The following is a 17,009-nucleotide window of genomic DNA, read 5'->3' as shown; positions in this document are numbered from 1 at the left end:
CCCCCCCCCCCCCCCCCCCCCGCTTGTACTCTCTCTCTGTCTCTCTCTCTCTCTCAAAAATAAAACAAAAACATAAAAAAAATGATGGGACAGGGAGAGATTGTAAGGACAGGTCTGAATCAAACTAATTCTGACCTTGGAGGCCTAAGTGTCAGCTTCTCAGACCACCCTTGTAACGCCCAATCAGGAAAGACCAGCTAACACCTTTAACATTTCTAAGGGCGGGGCTAAAGGTGGAGGTTAAGACTAGTCCCGCCCTACGTGAGGGTCCTGGGTCCGCTCTGTAATTGGTTAAAGTTACTGTCAATGATGGGATGCTATAGTGATTGGACCCCTGTACCTGTGTCACAGTTTCCTGTAACTCCCCCTTCCCAAACTCATAAAAGGCCCTGCCCCGCCATGTTCGGGGCTCACTCCACGTGGATCCAGTGTGTTGTTAAAGGCTGGCCAGGCCTAAATTCGTGATAAAGCCCTTGGCTTTTGCATGCGTGATTTGGCCTCCCTGGCGGTCTCTGGTTTTCGGGGGGCGATATTAAAATCTGGGTACAACAAGATCTGATAACCAGCAATGGCGGGTCTTCACATCCCACATACTGTGTCTCTTGTACAGCATTTGTCATTACCTGGTTGATGGAGACAGTGCCTGCCCACTTAGGGCCATCTACAGTCACTGGCACCGCTGTCCTGCTTCCGTGCAGGGTCCACCCTGCCCCCCAGAAGTGTGTGTCGATGACGTCTTGGGAAACCCCGAAGCCAGAGCCCGGGGCACCTGTCATTTGCTAGGAACAGGAATAACTGGAGATACAGGGCTCCCCAAGTGGCCCCACCTTTTGTAGTAATCCGGAGGGCCTTCCCCTGGGGTGACTCACTCAGAGAGGTCCTCATTTGGTCCTCAGGAGTCCTTTTCTCCTTTTATGGCTGTCTGCAGGCGAGGGAGAAAGCCCTGGTCTCTGGCTACCTACCCTCTGGGAGTCATCCTGTGCTCTGGATGAGGAGGGGCTGACCGTGCCCCTTGCCAGGCTGTGTTCCCTTGCGCCTTCCACCACCTTTAACCAAGCACTTCCCTTTCTCCTTTTCCCTGGGACAGGTCACTGCGTAAGCCTTTTATTTATTTGTTTATTTATTCTAATGTTTATAATTAAAAAAATTTTTTAATGTTTATTTTTGAGAGAGAGAGACACAGAGTGTGAGTGGGGAGGGTCAGACACACACACACACACACACACACACACACAGAATCAGAAGCAGGCTCCATGCTGTGAGCTAGCTGTCAGCACAGAGCCTGACATGGGGCTCAAACCCACAAACCACGAGATCATGACCTGAGCTGAAGTCAGACGTTTAACAGACTGAGCCACCCAGGTTCCCCAATGTTTGTTTATTTTTGAGAGAGCGAGAGAGCACAAGTCGGCGGCGGGGGGGGGGGGGGACAGAGAGAGAGAGAGTGAGAGGGAGACACAGAATCTGCAGCAGGCTCCAAGCTCTGAGCTGTCCGCATAGAGCTGGATGCGGGGCTTGAACCCATGAACCACGAGATCATGACCTGAGCTGAAGTCAGATACTTAACCGACTAAGCCACCCAGGCATCCCTGTGTAAGCCATTTATTTATTTATTTATTTATTTATTTATTTATTATTTTTAATATGTAGTTTATTGTCATATGGTTTCCATATCACACCCAGAAGAGCACTGTATAAGCCATTTAGATAGACCAAGATTCCATTACAGAACCCCCATCCCCAAATAGGTCTGGGGTGGGGGGGCATGTCTCAAGGCTCCCTCAGCTCCCAAGTCCATATCCCAGGTCCTGAGCATAACAAAGAAGTTCCCTGCCACCTGCAGAGTGAGACAAAGCCTCCTTTGGCCTCTCTGTCCCCTCTCGAGGGGCCGAGGGGCCGAGGGGCCGGGCTGGGCCGGAAAGTCCCCAGGCTTCAGTAGGAAGAAGCAGAGACCGTTTACACCCTCTGACTTCCCTTAGGGCGAAAAGACACACAGCTTCAAAAGCAGACAGAACCTACTGAAAGGAGTTAAAACGATTCTTTTTGCTCAGACTCAGACCCTTGTGGAAGGTGGGGTTGGGCCTTGAAGGTTGCAAAGGTTTGGGCTTTATGTGCTGGCACATTTCTTGGCAGAAGAGTGCCCAGGGAGTCTCCGGAGGGGAGGACGAAGCAGGCGGTGGGGATCAGGGCGGGCAAACCCCAGGTTCTCAGGTGGCGCTTGGCTTGGGCAGGAGGGCCCTGCCGTCAGGTGTGACAAATGTGGGACCGGAAGCTGCCACTACCCAGGGCAAGAAGGGCAACCTCGAAGGCCTGGCCGGTGTGCGTGGAGCACAGGCAACGTGCCGGCTGTCAGAACAAGTTCATGTTCACACATGCGGTGTCATTCAGTCCTCACAAGCCCCCTGTGAGTGAGGGGCTTCCGTTGTCCCCATTTCACAGGTGGGGAAATGGGAGTCAGGAGGTGCTATGTACCCTGGGGTCCCCGCCCTTGGCTCCAGCTCGTTCTCCTTGTAAGGTTGTTCTGGGGACAGATGGGCCGGGCTCCACTGCACTGACAGGTGGCTTGATGGCATCGTCTGTGACCTGGAGGCAGTGGTGCTCACCTGCTGCGGGGGTGCTCAGGACGGTAGGAGGTGTTCCATCGAGATGCTTGGTGTGCTGACCAGTCACAGCACAGCAGAGCGCCCCCGGCATTGGTGTGGATCTGTGCCGAGTTCGGCCCCAGGAGGTGCTGGCACACAGCTTACCCTTCCTGTGAACTTCACATCCTATAGGCTGGTTTCCCACGCAGCTCCCAAGGTCGAATTCTCCTTTCCGTGGGAGAAGGGCGAATAGCACATCGCTCCTGGGGGCATTCTGTGGGCACTCGGTAACTTGCTCTTCCTTCTCCTCAGGCTGAACTTCGGGACACCCAGGCCGAGCTGGAACGGAAACTCAGGTTGAATGAAAACGCCATCGCCAGGCTCCAAGCCAACCACAAATCCGTGTTGGTAAGGCTGGCCCATCGCGGGTTGTGGGACATGGGGCTACAGTCCCAGCCTCCGTGTCCCTGGGCTCCTTGGGGGTTCTCGGCAGATGGGGATTATAGGTACTGAAACGGTTGGCTACACCATGGGATGGCCTCACCTCACTGTGAGCCTCTGCTATGAAATTAGTTTAAGATTCAAAATTGGCAAGTGATTTTCTTTTTAATAATACAGAGTAGAGCAAGTCTAATTCTATACCAACAGCATCCTTGTTCTTACATTTGTATATGCTTTTTTGACCAGGAGAAAGGGGTGTGTGTGGGAGCCAAATGGGTAGCTAGCTAGAACTCCAGGAATCAGCCAGAGTCTGGGTTTCTTCCCTCATGGGAGAGTGTTTTGCATGTGAGCGTTAGCAGTCCTGTGTCTTGGCAGCCAGAAAAAGGAGTGGAGAACTGCTTGATTAGTGGATGGTGACTTGATAAGCCCAATGATGTGCCAGGCTACTTAGTTTTAATCTCTCTCACATATGGCCATTTTCTGTATAAAGTATAAGTAGGGCCAGACAGTTCCACAAATATTTCTCATTAGTGGAAAGCCAATTGCCATCACTCAGAAAGGATTCCCAAACACTTAAGCTATGGTAGTGAGTCAGCATCATCATCTTTGCATACCACAAATGATTCTATCCATCCATCCATCTTTCCATCCATCCATCCATCCATCCATCCATCCATCCATCTTTCCATCCATCCATCCATCCATCCCTCCCTCCCTCCCTCCATCCATTCATCCATCCATCCATCCATCCATCCATCCATCCATCCATCTTTCCATCCATCCATCCGTCCGTCCGTCCGTCCGTCCGTCCATCTGTCCATTCATCCATCCATCCATCCATCCATCCATCCATCCATCCATCTATCCATCCATCTTTCCATCCATCCATCCATCCATCCGTCCATCCATCCATCCATCCATCCATCCACCTGTCCGTCCATCCATCCATCTTTTCATCCATCCATCCATCCATCCATCCATCCATCCATCTTTCTATACATACATACATACATACATACATACATACATACATTTCAACTTAATTTCCTCCTTCTCAATGTTTACAACTAACTAGCTGTGAAAGATCAATACCTCTTTTGCACCCACATCAGCTTATGAAAGGAAGAAAAATAATTGTTCCCTTAAAGTCTTACAAGCCTTCAGAATTGTTGATTTCCAAGCTCAAGATCATCTAGAGAACCACATGGAACATCTTGCCTTTTCAGACAGTTTGATCCCTACTAAGCTCTTCTTATAATTATGTGGTAACTTGAGGAGGTAGTTACCACAATGGCCACCATGTACAAGGGACATGAACACACAGACAGAACACTGGCCTTGCCTGGGGCACCCAGATTGATGGAAAAGGAGGACCTGGCATTTTTGGCCCCTGGAGCTAAAAAAATTAGCACATTTACAGGCATGTGCACCGTCCTCAACCTCATTAAACCATTAACTTTGGTATGTTTGTGGCCCCTGTCTCTTTAGGCTTTATTTGTCATCATTTGGGCAGTAAGTGATATGCCTTGCACATTCCATTTGCATGAAAAGAAGAAGTATTTCTCCATTAAACAGTTTAGGAATGAGAGGTCACGTAGGATAGCAGCAGAGTCAACCTGTCAACATCAGTTGAGGCCTCCCATCCACCGCCCTTTCTTAGGAGGGCCTTGGTGGAGAAGAGGGGATTGGGACCCTCAAGTCTGTCTTTAGACTTCTACGAGAAGCTTCTGGTTCATTATTGTTATTATTATTATTATCTTAGAGAGAGAAAAAGAAAGAGTTTGGACGGGGAGAGGGGCAGAGAGAGAGAGGGAGTTCTGGAGTCCCGCCCCAGCAGGTCCAGGGTTCCCTGAAGGATGGGTGGTGTTGGCAAGAGAGAGTGAGAGAGCCTCGAGTTTCTTTCTGATCACCAGGCAAGCGTCTCTGCTCTGTCTGTTTTGTGTCTTTTTTTATTGGTCAAGTTATAACATGACATCGGAGAATAGAATTTTTTGTAGTGGCTAATTCTTTGTGATAAGATACTTTGATCATCGAAAGTGTATAGAAACAGGTTTTACAGAAGTGCTCTTGTAGAACCATCCCATTCATTCTTGGCCGTCAGTCCCCCAGATTAAGAAAGTAACAAACTCATCTCATTTTGTATGGGTTGGTTTGTTGACAATATTTATGACTTTTGTCTTTAATTAACAAGTTACAGCCGAGTCATGTAACACACTTACAGTGAGGTTGAGTAAATCCTACAACCAAGAAAATACCAGGATGTTTTTAGTAAAAAATAGGATAGCATACATATTATTTAAGTTAGTAGTGCTAAGATTAAAACATAGGTTAAGTTGTATCTAGATAGGCAAGAGTGATTTTGTGTGGCTCATAAACCACAAGAGAAAGAATGTTTGTTAACAAGTTGCTAGAGAAAGCCCTTTCTTTGATGTAAGCACAATGGGGACCCTATGTGTGTTGACCTTGCACCTGGGTTTATGTTTTAGTTACTCTTATCCATCCTCATTACCTGTCCTCATTACAGATGTCAGTGTAAGGGAAGGTATTTGTGACTCCAGTAGCAAAGACATATGTAGCAACTTATGTCCGGTCCTTGTCTGTTTCTTATCTCTAAGTTAGTCTCTTCTTCTCCTGGCCAGAGTTAATTGTAACTTTTGTGTTCTTAGCGCCCCCCCGCCTCCCCCCCCCCCCCCCCCCCCCCCCCCGTCCCTTATAATTTATGTCTTGGGTCTGCAAGGCTCATTAGAAGAGCCTTTTGGCAAATATTTACAGTGCTTTGATCTAAAATCTCTTATGCAGGGGCAGGAATATGCTTTTTCTTATGGGGTAACTGTGTGGGGACTATGGGTCTGACTTGGAACATTGTGAGGCCTAATCAATAACAGCAGTACCATTCCCAGTATGAGCCAATAATAGAAGGAGATACCAGTTTCTCTTCATGGCAGAAGCTGCGCAAACATCTGCCATTCCTCACTCTGACTGTGTCATCCAGCAAGGCCGATGCAGCTCCCAGCAAGGGAGAATGAGAGAATCCCAAGCAGGCTCCATGCTCAGTGTGAAGCCCGACACAGGGCTCGATCCCATGACCCCGGGATCATCACCTGAGCCAAAATCAAGAGTTGGATGTTTAACCGACTGAGTCAGCCAGGCACCCCCAGTCAAGGAATTTTGAAGAACAAGATTTATTACTCAGCGGTCCTTGAGGACAGACACAGTTCTGCCCGAAGGTCACATGGTGACACCATGAAGTGGCCGGCAGGGAGAGAGGAGGGGAGAAAGTGCAGACCTGGAGTCTGCCTTTACTGGGGCCAAGGGAGGTGTCTAGAGTGTCCTGGGTGGTTCACTGCTAATTAGCTTATTTAAAGCATGAGAGGGGGAATTTGGACCCGGGAAGAAATGGGGTCACTCAAGGGACCAGTTATTTTGGATTCAGCCTGGGCTTTCGGAAAGGGGGAGCTTCCTGCGTGGGGCTGGCCCGATTCCTTATCTGGCTGTTTTGCTTGTAGCTGTGCCACACACCTGGCACTATGTTCATTCCAGGCGGATGTCCTTTGAAATGGACGCTTCAGGGACGCCTGGGTGGATCAGTCAGTTAAGCATCTGGCTCTTGATTTCAGCTCAGATCTCACAGCTGGTGAGTTTGAGCCCTGCATTGGTCTTTGGGTTGTCAGTGTGGAGCCCGCCTGAGCTTCTGCCGGAGTCCCACTCCAGCAGGTCCAGGGTCCCCTGAAGGATGGACGGTGTCAGCAAGAGAGAGATGAGAGAGCCACAAGTTTCCTTCTTGGTCACCAGGCAGACATCTCTGTTCAGTCTGCTTTGGTGTCTTTTTTTTATTGGTTAAGCAATAACATGACATCAGAAAATAGAAATTGTTTACAGTTTCTAACTCTTAGTGATAAGGTGTTTCAATCATCAAAGATGTACAGAAACAAATTTTACAGAAGTATTTTTGTAGAACCATCCCAATTTATTTTTGGCATCAGTCCCCAAGGTTAAGAAAGTAACAAACCCATCTTATTTTGTATGGGTTGGGTTTTGGCCAATAATTATGACTTTGTTTTTAATTAACATGTTATAACCAAGTCATGTAATGTATTTACATCAAGGTCAAGTAAATTTTACAATCAAGAGAATAAAAAGATGTTTTTAGTAAAAACCAGGATAATATGCATATTACTTAAGTTAGTAATGCTAAGACTAAAACATAGGTCAAATTGCATATAGATAGGCTGGGAGTTATTTTATCTAGCTCATAAATCACAAGAGAAAGAATGTTTGTGAACAAGTTGCTAGAGAAAGCCCTTTCCTTGATGTAAGCATAATGGGGGTCCTGTGTGTGTTGACCGTGCACCTGGGTTTCTAATTTCTTATCCATCCTCATAGCTGAAGTCAGTACGAGGGAGGGTATTTGTGACTCCAGTAGCGAAAATATATGCAGCAACTGATGTCTGGTCCTTGTCTGTTTCATATCTGTAAGTTAGGCTCTTTTTCTCTGGGCCAGAGTTAATTGTGACTCTTACGTTCTTAGCCTCCCTTAGGTCTTGGGTCTGCAAGGCTCATTAGAAGAGCCTTTTGGCAAACATCTGCAACCCTTTGATCTAAAATCCCTTATGCAGGGGCAGGAAAATGCCTTTTCTTATGGGGTAACTGTGTGGGGAATATGGGTCTGACTTGGAACATTGTGAGGCCTAATCAATAGCAACAGGCTTAATTTCACATGAGCAGTAGTAGCAGAAATAGATACCAGTTCCGCCTCTCATGGCAGGAGCCGTGCAATGTCTGCCATTTCCTTCCTGTGACCCTGTCATCCAGCAAGGCTGGGGCGGCTCCCGGCAAGCTTCTCTGCCTCCCTCTCTGCCCCTCCCCTGCTCACTCTCCCTCCCTTAAGAGTAAATAAATAAACATTAAAAAAATAAATGGATGCTTCAGGGATGGCAAATTTCATGTTGGGCAAGTATGGGAAGCTGCTGTTCTCCACGGTCTCTTTTCAGTCTATGCTCTCTGCCTTCTTCCTTAGTCCCCATTACCAGCTCATTTATTTCCAGCTCCATTCAGCTGCCCCTACGTGGAGGAAGCCAATAGACAATGGGGCAGTTAGATGAAAATGACAGTGTAGGGAGAAGCTCTACCCAGCTCCCCACTGCTTGTTCCTATAAGATGGCCCTTGCTTCCTTTCCCCTCCACTTCCTCCTGTCACCATCAGATCAAAGACTGAGCTGCCACTAGGCGTTCTTGTGGACCACGTTCCTGAGCCTTGGCCGAGCAGGGTCTCTGGCCAAGCAGTCGCCCTCTTACCTGGTGTTATCATTTCTCCCCCTCTCCCTCCAAACCTAAGGCTTCCACATGCCCTGTGCCCAGAGTGCCATCCTTTTGGAGTCTTTTCCTTACCAGGCCCCTCTTCTTCTCCTCCTCCCCTCCCCCATCTTCCCTGCCAGGGGACAGAGGTGGGAGGTACCCTGGCAGCCTTAGCTGCTGAGGCACCTGATTGCTCTTGGATGGGATTGGTGTGGGTGGGAGACTGAGGCAGGCCGAGAACGAGCTCTTGGTGTGGGGTGAGGTGAAGGGAATAGGAGCAAAGGAAAGCATGTCCAAGACCGTGAGATGAGGTTTAGCAAGGTGACCCGTGTTTGTGCAATGAGATGAAATCAGACAGCATCAGAGGCGCTGTCAGTGCCGGTCCTTCAGAACCATTTACACTTGGATTGAGGTTATGAACGTGATCTCGACTGAAGGCGTTTATAAAGGCTGTTCATCCTCAGAAAGGATAGAGTGCCCGTGCGCACACACAAATGCCATCATGCAAGCCCTTAGCGTTTATCACATGGGCTTTGTTCTGTGTTTTACTTGGACGTCACGTTCTGTTCTACACACGTATGCTCATCCTGCTGCGCTCAGGTGCCTAACACCCTAAACATGTGCTTGGTAGAGACACCATGAGCTTAGACGGATGTGCTTTTGGTTCTGATGGACTCAGTGAGCGGTTTAACCTGATGTAATGAAATCCTGAGATAGCGAATTCATGCTACTGATTTGTACGAAGGAGCCACATTAGTCATTTACCACGAGAAATGTAACTCTCAAGTATGCCGAATGCACGCATTGCCCTGGCGGGAAAATCCATTTCGGAAACTTGAACGGTAACCCCCAGACTGTCAGAGCTGGAGGGGGGTCTCAGAGGTCATCAAATGTGTGAGAGGTGATGGTGCATAAGTAAGTAACAGCACCCGGAAAACGAAATTCTTTTTTTCTAGGAACCTAGGATTCATATGAGAATAAAAAGCTGCCTTTTTAACTTCTTTTAAAAAGTTTATTTATGTTTGAGAGGGAGAGAGACAGAAAGTGAGCAGGGGAGGGACAGAGAGGGGGAGACACAGAATCCAAAGCAGGCCCAGGCTCTGAGTTGTCAGCACAGAGCCCGATGCGGGGCTTGAACTCCCAGACCGTGAGATCATGAACTGAGCTGATGTCAGAAGCTTAACCGACTGAGCCACCCAGGGGCCCCAAAGGCTGCCTTTTATAACAGGAAATTGCTCCCCAGTTTAGGGGTTGCTTGGACTTACGGTTTTGTGTGTTGAGCTTCGATAAAGTTGACCGCCTTGCTAACGACTTCTTCACCGCCCCCCCCCCCCACAGGTGTCAGTGTCGGAGGTGAAGGAGGCGGCTGAGGAGAAGTTTGGGGAACTGCTCGCTGCCGTGAGGAAGGCCCAGACTGACGTGATGCTCTTCTTGGAGGAGAAGGAGCAGGTGGCGCTGAGCCAGGCCAACGGCATCAGGACGCACTTGGAGCACAGGGGCACGCAGATGGCACAGAGGAAGCAGGAGCTGGAGAGGATCGCCACCATCAGTAACACGGTCCTGTTCCTGGAGGTACGGGGCGGGGGCGGCCGTCTCCGGAGCGGGGGCACCTCGCTCTGCTGGGTCTGCGCCACATGTGGGGGATATGGGACTAGAACCTCTTAAAAAATTAAAAAAAAACTTTTTTTTAAAGCTTATTTACTTATTTTGAGAGAGAGCCAGGGAGAGAGAATCCCAAGCAGGTTCCGTGCTGTCAGCGCAGAGCCTGATGCGGGGCTGGGACTCCCAAACTCCCAGACTCACGAGATCATGACCTGAGCCACCCAGGCACCCCTAAAACTGCTCTTTGATAAATGGGGTGCATGGGGAGCTGTGGGGCCAGAGAGAAGCTGGTCTTAGCAGAGTACAGGAATGCAGGAGCTGAAAGGAAGATTTGCCAGACTAGAAGTGGGTCGTGGAAGCTGAGTCACGTCCAAAGAGATAGAACAGCTCATGCTCAGGCGGACAGGTTTGAGGTAGCACCCCCGAGGTGGGGGCTAAGGCACTTTCACAAGGAGGGCGGTGGGCTGCTGGGCACATAGTGAGGGAGGCGAGGCTGGCGGGGCCTGGCAGGCATCTGGCCGTGAGAGAACTGTGTTCTGTCACGTGACGTCATCAGCAAGAGTGGAGAATGTCAGTGGAGGAGAGAGGGATGAGCTGGTATTAGTATGCCCGGCAGGGGTGAAGCTGGGCACCTCTTGCCTTTCAGAGAGGGCCGCGTGTGCAGGCTGACCGAGAACAGCTGGGCACACAGAGGAGACAGGACTTTGGTTACAGGGCCACTGAGTACTCGCTAAGCCACGTACCACTTAGGGCCAGACCAGAAGGACGTGTAATCTTGCAGGGATTGGGTGAAAATTCCATCACCCCAGACTTGTCACTAGTTAGGAGTATAGTTTACAACCAAGTCAGTTAACTTTTCTGGGTCTCGGGTTCTCCATTCATCAGGCAATCAGCTCAGAGTCAATAACTGTCACGGTCCCTTCCAATCTAATAGCCCTAAATACAAATAATTGAAAAAAATTTTTAATTTATTTTTCTTCAGTAAACGCTATGCCCGATGTGGGGCTTGAACTCACCACCCCGAGATCAAGAGTTGCATGCTCTACCAACTGAGCCAACCAAGGGCTCCCAAATAGATTTTCTTTAAAAAATTTTTCATGTTTATTTATTTTTGAAAGAGAGAGAGGGGCAGAGAGAGAGACAGAGAAAGAGAGAGACAGAGTCTGTCGCAGGATCAAAGCAGGATTCGAACTCATGAACGCTGAGATCATGACCTGAGCCGAAGTCGGATGCTCAATGGACTGAGCCATCCAGGCGCCCAATTGATTGCACTTTTGAAAAGATCCCCCTCTAGTTACAACAAACATAAATATTTATTGTGAAAAAAAACCCAACTCTTGGAAAATAAGAAAAAAAACAATACTCCTACCACCCAAAGACAACCATAGTGTTAACCTCTAATGAGAAAGAGAAGCAGGCAGAGGAAGACAGACAAAAATACTGTCTTTGTCAGTTCCTTTACTTTTCAATATCAAAACAAAGAAAATATGAATGAATAATACTTGGCTTCTCACGTCTTGCTTTTCCCCAAAGAATATATCATTTTTCTTTCTTCTTTCCTCCTTGTAGGACTTTAATTTAACTTTGTTTTATTTTTTTAATATTTCATTTCTTTTTGAGAGAGAGAGACAGCATGAGCTGGGGAGGGTCAGAGAGAGAGGGAGTCACAGGATCTGAAGACAGGCTCCAGGCTCTGAGCTGTCAGCACAGAGTCCAACCTGGGGCTCAAACTCATGAACCGTGAGATCATGACCTGAGCCGAAGCCAGATGCTCAACCGACTGAGCCACCCAGGCGCCCCTTAACTTAACAAGTTTAAAATGCATGAAGTATGTTTTCGTAGAAGTTATTTATGTAGAAGGACAACTTCGTTCTCTCCAAATTGTGAGCCATTTGAAATGACAACAGGTTTCAAATAACCCATTTTTGCCCCCACTGATTTGAAATACCGCTTTTCTTATGTATGGTGCCAACCACGTACAGTGTTAAAATGTGCAACTTTCTATCAACTCTCTGCTCTGGACCTTTTCTGCTCTTCCATAAATCTACCTCAGCATTTTGGTACGACTGTCTTCATGACTAGGCTAACTTTTCTGCTCTATCCAGTCTGCCCTACGGTGTTTCAGTTGCTTTGGAATTTTGATATTGTGTCCTTTTTTTTTTTTTTAGAAAGGAACCTTTCCTGATCACCACTTTGTTTTGAAGCTTAAGAAACTTAATAAGATTCTCTACCTAGAGCGCTTTTCAAACTCAAAAGCACAGCACAGGAATTAGAGAAAACCCGTGTGTCCCATCGAACAGACAAGGGAAAGGCAGCGTTCCTGACTAAGGACTCCTTCATGGATCTCGCAAGTGCAACGCCCCGGGAACGCTATTGCTGCTGTTTGCACCGTTGGCATACAATGTGTTCTTGCTTTTGGTCCCTCCTCTGGGCCGTGCACTGGGGCTGCTCCTTGGATCTAGTGTCTCTTGAATTTTCTATCATTATCTATCTATCTATCTATCTACCTATCTATCTATTTTTTAAGTTTATTTATTTTGAGAGAGAGCGAAAGTACAAGCAGGGGAGGGCCAGGGAGAGAGAGGGAGAGACAGAATCCCAAGCAGGCTCCACATGGTCAGTGCAGAGCCTGACTCAGGGCTTGAACGTATGAACCACGAGGTCATGAGCAGAGCTGAAGTCAGACGCTTAACAAGCTGAGCCACCCAGGCGCCCTATTCTTTTTTTTTTTTAAAGATTTTATTTTTGAGTAATCTCTACACCCCGCGTGGGGCTTGCAGCCTACGACCCCGAGATCAAGAGTCACATACTCCACGAACAGAACCAGCCAGGCACCCCGTTGTCTCTTGATTTTTTAAAAGCCCACTTTCCCGGTATAAAAAAGAAAGACTTTCTGTGTTGTTAGGTCCTGAGCTAGATACATGACATAGACTCACTCTGTGAAGGGAACCTTACCATCCACCCATTTTACAGATGCCGACAGTGACGTAACAAGGGCGGTTTAAGAAATGCCGAGCTCAAGGCACGTTCCGCCACGTTTTCTTTTCCTGCAGGAATACTGCAAGTTTAAGAACGCCGAGGACAGCGCCTTCCCCAGTGTTTACATAGGACTCAAGGATAAGCTCTCGGGCATCCGCCAGGTCATCACAGACTCCACTATGCACTTGATCCAGGTGCTGCAGAACTACAGGGCCCAGCTCCAGGATTTCTCCAAGGAAGGTGAGGAGCCGTCTGGGCCGTGGGCTCTGCTATGAGTGTCAGAGTGGCCGACGGGGAAGGTGAGAGAGAGCCAGGGGACAGCGGGTGAATTCAGGGGGAACGTCTCATTTTCAAAGCCGTCCTTTGGCCGGATGACGTTGCTAACCTTGATGATCTTACTTTATGATGAGGCCCAGAGACGTCGAGTTGGTTCCATCATGCAACTGGCTTGCGTTTCTGAGGTTACAAACGCCTGTGCTTTTAGCTGAAATCCAAGCCAGTCTGGGATCATTCTGAGCGTGTTATGCTTCGCCCACGAGAGAAATGTAGGTCCACTGAGCCTAATGCTCCCTGACATGACTGGAGCCCAGGGAAGAGTGTTGGGAAGCGCCTCCTCTTAGGTTCTCCTGACCACCTGGACAGCTGTGTGCATTCATAACTCTCTGATTTTCTAGAGGAGTACGGTATCAGAACTCAGGTGTCTGCCGTGGTTGAGCGCAAGTACTGGACGTCAGAGCCTGAGCCCAGCAGCAGGCGACAGTTCCTCCAGTGTAAGTTGGGAACGGCTCCCCCTCCCCACTGACTGAGGTCAGTGTAATGCTCTGTGAAAGCAAGCGTACCATCTTTCGTTTTTATTTTTTAAAAATTTTTAAAGAATTTTTAAATGTTTATTTTTGAGAAAGAGAGAGCATGAGAGAGCGCACAAGCGGGGGAGGGGCAGAGAGCGAGAAAGACAGAATCCGAAGCAGGCTCCAGGCTCTGAGCTGTCAGCACAGAGCCTGACACGGGGTTCAAACCCACGAACCGTGAGATCATGACCTGAGCTGGAGTCGGATGCTTAATCCACTGAGCCATCCAGGCGCCACCCCCACCCTGGACTTACCTTATAATGGGGACTTTGGACCTTTGACTGCCTTCAAAAGTATGGAATGCTTCACACATCTGCGTGTCACTCGTGCACACGGATCATGCTAATCTCTATGCTGTTTCCATTTTAGTATCTACGCTGCCAAGGAGAGCACCTCTATGCCTTTTTGTGGTCTTCAGTTCACATTCATTTTTCCTTTTAAATTCTTAAATTGATGTGTCCTTTTTTCCCCTTCTAATGTGGTCTCATTACTAAGAATTTCTCTTACCTAGACTCAAAGGAGTTTGGAAAACTAAATAATTTTTTATATTAGTAGATTTTATTTTTTAAATTTATATTTATTTATTTTGAGAGAGAGAGAGAGAGAGAGAGAGAGCGTGCAAATGGGCAGGGGAGCAGCAGCAAGGAGAGGGAGAGAGAATCCAAACAGGCTCCACACTGTCAGCACAGAGCCCAGTGTAGGACTTGATCTCATAAACCATGAGATCATGACCTGAGCTGAAACCAAGAGTTGGATGCTTAACCTACAGAGCCACCCACTTCTCCTTTTTGCTTCTTTTTTTAAAAATGTTAAAATGTTTATTTTTGAGAAGGAGAGAATGAGAGAGAGAGAGAGAGAGAGAGAGAGAGAGAGCGAGCGAGCAAGCATTCAAGCGGGGGAGGGGCAGAGAGCAAGAAAGACAGAATCTGAAGCAGGCTCCAGGCTCTGAGCTGTCAGCACAGAGCCTGTGTGGGGCTCGAACTCACAAACTGTGAGATCATGACCTGAGCTGAAAAGGTCAACTGACTGAGCCCCCCAGGCGCCCCTCCTTTTAGCTTCTTAGATTGTTGTGTCCTTTTTTCTTTTCTTCTTCTTTTTTTTTTTTCCTGCTAATGTGGTCTCATTGGCTACTAAGAATTTCTCTTACCTAGACATAAAAGAGTTTGGAAAACTTTAGATTAATCTAAAATAATTTTTAAATATTTCTTAAAAGTTATTTATCTTGAGAGAGAGAGAGAGAGAGAGAGAGAACACATGTGAGCACATGAGCAGTGAAGGGGCAGAGAGAGAGGGAGAGAGAGGACCCCAAGCAGGCTCCAGGCTCTGAACTGTCACCACAGAGCCCGACGCGGGGCTCGAATCCACAAACCGTAAGATCATGACCTGAGCTGAAGTCTGACGCTTAACTGACTGAGCCACCCAGACGCTCCTAAATATTGGTCAATTTTTAAAAAAATGAAAAGGGGCACTTGGCTGGCTCAGTTGGATGAGCATTCGACACTTGATTTTGTCTCGGGTCATGATCTCAGTTTGTGGGATCGAGCCCCATGTCAAGCTCTGTGCTAACAGAGCAGAACCTGCTTGGGATTCTGTCTCCCACTCTCTCTGCCCCTCCCCTGCTCGTGCTCTATCTCTCTCTCAAAATAAATAAATACGTATCAAGAAAAGAAGGCAGGCAGGAAGGAAGAATTGCGTGTGGGGAGATGCATGCCTATTTCCACAAGCCCTTGGCCACGCTGAGAAGAACACTGTCTGGCCTTCAATACGTGTTTGTTGAATGAATGAATGAGTGAATGAGTGAGTGAGTGAATGAATCCGTGGATTTTATTTCTTGATTCGGCTCAGCAAATAATACAGTCAATGCCCAGCGATTTGAACTTCAGAAAGGAAGGAAGTGGAGTGATTTTGCGTTCTTTCTCTTTTGGTTTTCACCCACCTCTTTCCTGGCGGGAGGTTGGGGTGCGGGGAACAACCACCCCGGTAAACAGAGAGGCCGAGAGGTGCTTCCTCAAGCTTGGAGGCTGGCTGGGTTTGAAGTGTTCCGTCGCATCAGCTGTCACTTCCCGCCCCTCTGTGTCTCCTCAGATGCATGTGACATCTCGTTTGACCCCGACACGGCACACAGGTATCTCCGGCTGCAGGAGGACAATCGCAAGGTCACCAACACCACGCCCTGGGAGCATCCCTACCCGGACCTCCCCAGCAGGTTCGTCCACTGGCGGCAGGTGCTGTCCCGGCAGAGCCTGTACCTGCACAGGTACTATTTCGAGGTCGAGATCTCCGGGCCGGGCACCTACGTTGGCCTCACCTGCAAAGGCATCGACCGGAAAGCGGGGGAGCGCAACGGCTGCATTTCTGGAAATGACTTCTCCTGGAGCCTCCACTGGGATGGGAAGGAGTTCACAGCCTGGCACAGCGACACGGAGACCCCGCTCAAAGCCAGGCCCTTCCGGAGGCTGGGGCTGTACGTCGACTTTCCCAGAGGGCTCCTCTCCTTCTATGGCGTGGAGCCTGACGCCATGACTCTGGTTCACAAGTTTGAGTGCAAATTTTCAGAGCCGGTCTACCCCGCCTTCTGGCTTTCCAAGAAGGAAAACACCATCCGGATCATGGATCTGGGGGAGGAGCCCAAGAAGCCAGTGCCAACTTCGGGGCAGGCTGCCCCCTAGGCTCCAGCCTCTGCCCCTCAGACTCTTACTGACCACAGCAGCCTGCGACTTAAGGGTGACTTGGGGGTGGAAATCTCGAGCAGAGGGGAAAGGTCTCTGGCTTCTCGCTTCTCTCCCTGCTGTGCTGTTCTCTATGTTTGTAGTCATCCCTAAGCCCCTACCTTCTCTCTCTCATCTTTTAGCCATAGTCTCCTGTCTGCTCAGGTGCCTAGACTCCGTAACCAGGAACCGTCAGAGTGATCAAAAAAGACTGCATTGAAATCAGAATAGACTGCAAGCTCTGTTTTGCACTTCCTCCACCCCAGACGCTGTCTTGGGTGCTGCGTGGCCATCATTAACTCATTTAACCTTCACAGCGCTCATCTCATCCTTGTTTTGCAAATGGGGAGACTGTGGTTCAGGCCGGAGTCGGGGTGGGGGTGGTCAGTTAACTTGCTCAAAGTCATTGTGCTCACACGGTCCTGAGCAAGTGGCAGAGCTGGGATTCGAACCTGGACAGGTCGGGGCTGGGATTTTAAGCATTCCACCATGCTGCCCTCCTCATTAGATTGTGGGTATCATGTGTAAGGGAATAAGCCACATGATGAACTCCA

At 48.6% G+C, this 17,009-nt stretch overlaps 1 protein-coding gene and 1 non-coding gene across 2 annotated transcripts in view; one reads left to right on the top strand and one right to left on the bottom strand.

The window, feature by feature from the left end:
- Window positions 1-17,009, top strand: part of TRIM16 (tripartite motif containing 16) — a 22,317-nt gene extending 5,308 nt beyond the window's left edge. Inside the window, exons 2-6 of the mRNA XM_029927916.1 lie at window positions 2,895-2,990; window positions 9,657-9,890; window positions 12,974-13,139; window positions 13,574-13,669; window positions 15,833-17,009. Of these exons, the coding sequence (XP_029783776.1) occupies window positions 2,895-2,990; window positions 9,657-9,890; window positions 12,974-13,139; window positions 13,574-13,669; window positions 15,833-16,416 (1,176 nt within the window). The 3' untranslated portion in view covers window positions 16,417-17,009. The remainder of the gene's footprint in view (window positions 1-2,894; window positions 2,991-9,656; window positions 9,891-12,973; window positions 13,140-13,573; window positions 13,670-15,832) is intronic.
- Window positions 14,037-14,140, bottom strand: LOC115283096. The gene has a single exon (XR_003904908.1). It is a non-coding gene; the product is annotated as a U6 spliceosomal RNA (small nuclear RNA).

Source organism: Suricata suricatta, chromosome 17 (genome assembly GCF_006229205.1).
Source record: "Suricata suricatta isolate VVHF042 chromosome 17, meerkat_22Aug2017_6uvM2_HiC, whole genome shotgun sequence".
In the NCBI taxonomy this organism is placed as follows: Eukaryota; Metazoa; Chordata; class Mammalia; order Carnivora; family Herpestidae; genus Suricata; species Suricata suricatta.
This window is presented reverse-complemented; position numbering and strand designations above follow the sequence as displayed.